The following is a 6,925-nucleotide window of genomic DNA, read 5'->3' on the forward strand; positions in this document are numbered from 1 at the left end:
ATAAAATGTGAAATGTAGCGTGTCCGGTCGTGCGTCTGGTCGTGCGTCTGGTCGTTGGGTGATGGTCGTGCGTCCGGTCGTGCGTCTGTTCGTGTATTGACGTGGTTCTGGTTCTGTGGTTCTGTTGCAGATGTCGGACCGGGGCGGCGGCGTCCCCCTGAGGAAGATCGAGCGTCTGTTCTCGTACATGTACACCACGGCCCCCAGCCCCGTGTACACAGACAACTCCCGCAACGCACCTCTGGTGAGCAGGACTAGAACCCTCAACCTGTCTCCTCCTGTACAGGACACAGAGAACGGAGTTTGTGGTTACACTTTAGCCTCATGACTGACCTGCTTCTCTCTCTCCTCCCTCCTCTGTGTTGGTTCCAGGCGGGGTTTGGTTACGGTTTGCCCATTTCTCGTCTCTACGCTCGATATTTCCAGGGAGACCTGAAGCTCTACTCCATGGAGGGCTACGGCACGTCGGCTGTGATCTACCTGAAGGTACAGACAAATCTACAGACCACAACACAAAAATTACTAGGATCAGTAGACAAAGCTGCACACCTCACGCAGCGAAGTTTATGTAGTGTTTAGTTCCACATTATTGTTTTATGTTTTAAAGCAGCGTCTCCAGCCTGTATCTCTCCACCCTCGTCCAAGCAGTGTTTGAACGATCACTGTAAATGTGTCATTTTGATGCTTAACTAATAAACAGTTAAAAGTTTATGTTTTATAGACATCAAATTGTTCCTCGTCGAAGTCTTTCCTACACTCAGTTTCTTGTCATTTCTCTTTAGCGTTTTCTTTTTATAAAGGAGTTCACCAGAAGAAGTTTGGAGACTCGTGTTTTAAAGTTTAAAATCGTGCAAACAGAATTACAAATAGAAAAGAACAAGTGCACAAAAGAACTACACCTCTGTCTGTGTGTATGGACTTTAAATACACACATTTCCACCTTATGACATCACAAAGTCTGACGGCCACTGAAATGTAGAGCAGGAGGTTTACAGAATGAGCAGAATCACTCAAAAGTCTAAACAAAACACTGTATGTGTGTGGAAATGATTATTCTGACACTTTTCACTTTCACTTTTTGTCCTCAAGTGTTTATTAAATGTCTGCGTGTTTGAAACAGCAGGAGACATTTGAAACTCTGGACTCACAAAAGAGGAAGTGAGGTTTTTTCTCAGAGGAAACTCGGACCGCAGTTGTGTAACATCCCGTGTTGAGTTTTGAAAATGTCCCACAGTGATAAAGCCCTGGACCCACCCCCCTGCCCCTCCCCCCTCAGACCCTGGCTCCACGCGTCACTGTTTACATGTGTAACCTCGTAAAACCACAGCCACGTGTTTGTCAGTGGATCAGACTCGGGGTGTTTGGTCTCTTGTATCAGGTCCACAGTGAAACTAACAACTGACCAGGTTTGTCTTTACCATCTGTACCACAGCAAACACCAGCATGTCAAAAGTTTATTTCCGAGGACTAGAGCAGTGTTTCTGGAGCTGGGTCTGTCACACGACATAGAGCTGCTCCTGAAACACACTGTGCACAAACACTATTATAGATTGGGACTGCAGGTGGCGCTGTCGTCCTGACTCCAGCGAGACGAAAACACAGACAAAACCTGTTTAAATCAACTGACCAGACACATGGCAACATCACATGACCAGTCTGAGGAAGAGCGCGAGCAGTCGAAACTGTCAGGTGTGAAACAAATCTACATGCAGGTCGTGCTGCTCCATATGTGGACCAAGGAGGAGGTGGAGTCGCCCTCATTCACTTTTAATCCATTCTAAAAATTATGCATCCAAAAGTTACAGTTTTTACACTTGTGTAAAGTGAAATATACAGTGGAGCCAGGGACTTAGACTGTGTAAAGAAGTGAACCCGTTTGTCCTTTTGTGTAAACTACAGCCTGTGGTCTCCTGCGTGTGTCTTCTGTAAATGAAGATTAGGGCCGTGTTCCTCTGTTCTTTTGAGGATCAGGGCCGTGTTCTTCTGTTCTTTTGAGGATCAGGGCCGTGTTCTTCTGTTCTTTTGAGGATCAGGGTGGTGTTCCTCTGTTCTTTTGAGGATCAGGGTGGTGTTCTTCTGTTCTTTTGAGGATCAGGGTGGTGTTCTTCTGTTCTTTTGAGGATCAGGGTGGTGTTCTTCTGTTCTTTTGAGGATCAGGGCCGTGTTCTTCTGTCTCTTTTATCTCATGTTTTTCTGTAATGACACAGGGACAGTTAATGTGTGACTCTACAGAATCATTAAGCTCATGTTTACAGAGCCTCACGTGACGGACGCCTCCACAGACTCTGACTCTGACTCTAAAACCTCTGGAGATTTTCACCAGGACCCAGAGGTGAAACTCCAGGTTTTGTTATTAAAAAATACAGGAGCCTTTCACACCACGAGTTCTGATCACAAACGACACAATGAGAAGAAGTTTTAAAGGTCCAGTATTACACAGCAGTGACTCTTATGAACTTTAAGACATTATAATTATAATATTACCTCCTCACCAACTTATCTGGAATAAAACAAAACACAACTCCAGGTCTTTTTGTGATGAAGAATCAACTTTATAAAACAACTTAAAGCTCAAAAGAGTCAATGTTCTTTTCTACAGGAACTTTAAGGTGACCAGCCCTGATCTGACAGGAACAGTTTCTCCTCTGTTGTGTCCTTGTGTCCTCTCATGTCTCCTTGTCTCCTCTGTCGTGTCCTCTGTTGTAGGCTCTGTCCTCCAGCTCTGTGGAGAGGCTGCCCGTCTTCAACAAGTCCGTCCTGAGGCACTACCAGGCGAGCACCGAGGCAGACGACTGGTGCCTGCCCAGCAAAGAGCCCAAGAAGCTGGGCAAGTGAGACCAAGATCCACCAGAACCCACCAGGGACCACCAGAACCCACCAAGAACCCACCAGAACCTACCAAGAACCACCAGAACCCACCAAGAACCCACCAGAACCTACCAGGGACCACCAGGGACTGACCGAGACCTGCCTCTAGACGCTCCTCTGCCTCTTTCAGCAGAGATCGTTTCTGGGGATGGGCCGATACAGATTTAATTTTAAAATTTTTAATTTGTTTTGAGCCGATACTGATGTATTTGTTCTGCTGCTGCGGCAGATAAATATCGTATCAGGAAATATCGGATCATTTTTAAAGTCCATAGTTAAGCCCAAAAATGTGCTGTAAGTTTGTGTCAAGATCACAAACTTTGGCGTTTTTAAAAATAAAACCAAAATATAAAATGATTTCTTAAATATCAGAGTCACGTACAGAGACAGAACTCCAAAAAAAATATCCTTCCAAAAAATACCACCATCAAATTTCACTATCGGCCGATACCGATTCTGGAGTCGATCTATCGCCCATCCCCAGAGCAAGAACTTTGTATAATTTTATTTTTACAGTAACAGTATTCCATGAGTTAAAGGCCTGAACCTGAGTTTAATTCATTCTTGTCCAAGTAAATTCTCCTCACACCAGGAGTTTTTGGGTAAAAGCTGCTAAATCAGAAAAAAAAAAAGTAAAAAAAAAAAAAATCTGTTCAGTTTTACAGTATTTTCTCAGGTAATAACTAATAATACGACATAATAACAGAAGCTTCTGACTGAAGGGTCACGTTTTATTCAAAAATCGTGGGAAATCAGCAGCTGGACTCTCGATTCTCAGTCTTGATGAAATTTTAAGAACCACAAAAACACAAATAAGGAAATGATTCTGTGTCAAGATGCAACTTCAGCCGTTCAGACTAAAACATGTTCTTGATTCTTGGTTTGAAATCATGTTCAGGACTTTTCAGACAGAACAGTGCTGTATTTTAGCAACACTTGGATTTGGATTTGGTGCCAAATCAAAACCGGCGACAACAGGATTTCACCAAACTTTAAAGTTGTGTGGAGGATTTTCCAAGGAAAGAGAAACTCAGACTCTTTGTCCTTTTTCAGATGTTGCTCCTGCGTGACTCGCCCCCTGACTCGCCTCCTCCCGCCTCCTCGACGACGGTCCAGTTTTCTCTTCTTTTTTTCTTTTTTGGATTCTCTAGATCAGAACTCTGCATTTGTTTCCATATTTGGCCAAAATATTTGGGTCAAAGTTTTATGCAAATGAATTCATATTTAGAGTTCGCCCAAGACACTTGAAAATGTCCCTTTAGGACCTAAACTAAAACACATTCAAATAGTTTATCATTTTATTCTGGAAACACAAACTGAAACTTGCATAAAACTTCCATAAAAGTTGTTTCTAAAGTCCAGCTCCTCTGTGTCTTTGTTGGCGTCACTAAAGATGTTCCTGTGTCTTTGACTCCTGCGGTAGATCCTTCGTCCGCTTCAGTCGCGCCATCGCTGGACGGAATCTCCCAGAATCACCTCAGTTTGGCTTCGCTCCTTTTCGTCTGCTCTTCTTCTTGGTGACCTCAAAAACTGACTTTCTCTTGCGGCGAACTGGTCGTGGATTCTCTGCGAGGAAGCTCCAGTTGGAAAAATCCGCTCAGAACCGAAGCGTTTGTCTCGTAAACGGCGTTGTTCTTCTGTAGAACTTGTGAGCGGCGAATGTAAAACCCCGTAATCCCAGCGCCGGCGACTCAAGGACGAGAGAAACGTCGAGAGTTTGATTGACAAACCTCACCACAACTTTTACTGACAATTTCAAACTAAAAAAAAATCCTCCATACAACTTTTAAACATGCAGGAATTAAAGTGACAGTGTGTAACTTTCTGGAGGTGGAAATGCAAAGTTAAAGCCATATTTTGGAACATTCTCCGTAGAGTTTTATTCTGTTCGGTGGAATATTCGAGCCAAAGGAACAAGATTTCCAAAGAAACAATCAGGACGCACGTTTTCCAGTGAATATATTTGTGTATTTTATGGCAGAAAAGTTACACACTATGACTTTAAATAAATTACTACTAAAAAAAACAATATTTACCAGTGAATTCTGGCTTATATTTTTGCCGTCCATCGTAAATGTTCTAAAATGTGCCTAAAATCTTTCTTCAGGTATCAGACAGAAAGTGAATGAACTGTAAAAGTGTTTGTGGTTTTTTTTTGTTCTTTTTTTTCCCCTTGTGCCATTTTGTGTTTTTTTTTTTTTGTTTTTTTTTTATTCTAATTTTTCGTCCTCCTCTACAACACGTCTATCTCAGCCCGTGTCCTTTAAACGCTCCGGACCTGAGTTTAACACGTTTGCAGTGGTGTAAATTTATTCCTCATTTTCCTTCTGCGTTCAGGGAATCTTCATTTATACTCAGTGTTGGGAAGTTTACTTTTAAAATGTAATCCCCTACAGATTACAGATTACACACACCAAAATGTAGTTTGTAACAGAATCCATTAAATACTTTAGGTGAGTAATGTAATCTGATTACTTTGGATTACTTGATTTGCTGTAATGTCCTGTTAAATCCTGTTTTAGACCTGGTTTAGACCTGGTTTAGATCTAGTTTAGACCTGGTTTAGTCCTGGTTTAGACCTGGTTTAGTCCTGGTTTAGACCTGGTTTAGACCTGGTTTTAGACCTGGTTTAGTCCTGGTTTAGTCCTGGTTTTAGTCCTGGTTTAGTCCGGGTTTTAGTCCTGGTTTAGACCTGGTTTTAGTCCTGGTTTAGACCTGGTTTTAGACCTGGTTTAGTCCTGGTTTTAGACCTGGTTTTAGTCCTGGTTTAGTCCTGGTTTAGACCTGGTTTAGTCCTGGTTTTAGTCCTGGTTTAGTCCTGGTTTTAGACTTGGTTTAGTCCTGGTTTAGTCTTGGTTTAGTCCTGCTTTTAGACCTGGTTTTAGTCCTAGTTTAGACCTGGTTTAGTCCTGTTTTAGTCCTGGTTTAGTCCGGGTTTTAGACTTGTTTAGACCTGGTTTAGATCTAGTTTAGACCTGGTTTAGTCCTGGTTTAGTCCGGGTTTTAGACTTGTTTAGACCTGGTTTAGTCCTGGTTTAGACCTGGTTTAGTCCTGGTTTAGTCCGGGTTTTAGACTTGTTTAGACCTGGTTTAGACCTGGTTTAGACCTGGTTTAGACCTGGTTTAGTCCTGGTTTAGTCCTGGTTTAGTCCTGGTTTAGACCTGGTTTAGTCCTGGTTTAGTCCTGGTTTAGTCCTGGTTTAACCCAAAATGTAAAAACAGTTAAATCCCTCTGTTTAATCCATTTATTTCAACAAAGTAACTGTAATCCAATTCCCACTCACTGAAACAGTAACTGTAACTGAATACAGTTACTCATCATTTGTACTCTGATTACTCCGGTACTTGTAATCTGTTACTCCCCGACACTGTTTATACTTGACACAAAATATCTGCACTGGGAAAGACAAATAGACGAGGAAAAACGGGTCCGGAGCTTTTAACGTCACAGTTTTGTACAAACGATCAGAAATCAATCCTGTTTATTTGTTTGTTACTAATGATTTTACACATGACTTTAAATTGACTTTTCAAACCCGAGCAGCTTCCTGTTACGGCGGAGAACAGGGACCACGCTTTTCGACTCTCGCTCTTCTGATATTTACTCGTGATTGTTTATGTTTTGTTCACTTTTTCAGCTAATCCGTGTGCACAGTTTGAGAGTTGCAGTTTGAAAGATAAATGTGATCGTTTGAACCCGTGAATGGGCGAAATAAAAGTCTCCCGTTGTTTTATATTCTGTTTTTTCTGTTTGTTCAGAGTGTCCGAGTTGAATGAACGAATGAATGAATAATTCCTTCACATTTACTGGACATACAAAGGAATCTGTACATCACAAACACAAGGAGACGAGACATGGAGCAAACAGGAATAAAATGAAACAGAAAACACACACCAAAGTTCTTGTGGAGGTGCAAATGCAGAAACAGCTAAATAAAAGTGAAAAAACGCAAAGGGGTCATTCCACGACAAATCTCCAAAAGTCCCGCCCGAAAAAATTCTAGGAGGTTCACAAACTTTTCAAACTAAACTTTTGCACACATCTTATATAACTTTA

The 6,925-nt window shown here is 41.9% G+C and overlaps 1 protein-coding gene across 2 annotated transcripts in view; it reads left to right on the top strand.

Moving 5' to 3' along the window:
- The window catches only part of pdk4 (pyruvate dehydrogenase kinase, isozyme 4), a 32,853-nt gene extending 26,251 nt beyond the window's left edge, over positions 1-6,602 (top strand). Inside the window, exons 9-12 of one of the 2 annotated variants that reach the window (XM_055157254.1) lie at positions 131-244; positions 373-486; positions 2,707-2,860; positions 2,911-2,932. In XM_055157254.1, coding sequence (XP_055013229.1) covers positions 131-244; positions 373-486; positions 2,707-2,835 — 357 coding nt within the window. In that variant the 3' untranslated portion in view covers positions 2,836-2,860; positions 2,911-2,932. Of the gene's footprint in view, positions 1-130; positions 245-372; positions 487-2,706 lie in introns of both variants that reach the window. The other variant, XM_055157252.1, reaches the window with a different exon arrangement.
- Positions 6,603-6,925: the final 323 nt, after the last annotated feature.

The sequence above is a fragment of the Boleophthalmus pectinirostris genome, unplaced genomic scaffold (assembly GCF_026225935.1).
Source record: "Boleophthalmus pectinirostris isolate CB_2022bp ecotype Guang Dong unplaced genomic scaffold, ASM2622593v1 HiC_scaffold_21, whole genome shotgun sequence".
Lineage (NCBI taxonomy): Eukaryota > Metazoa > Chordata > Actinopteri > Gobiiformes > Gobiidae > Boleophthalmus > Boleophthalmus pectinirostris.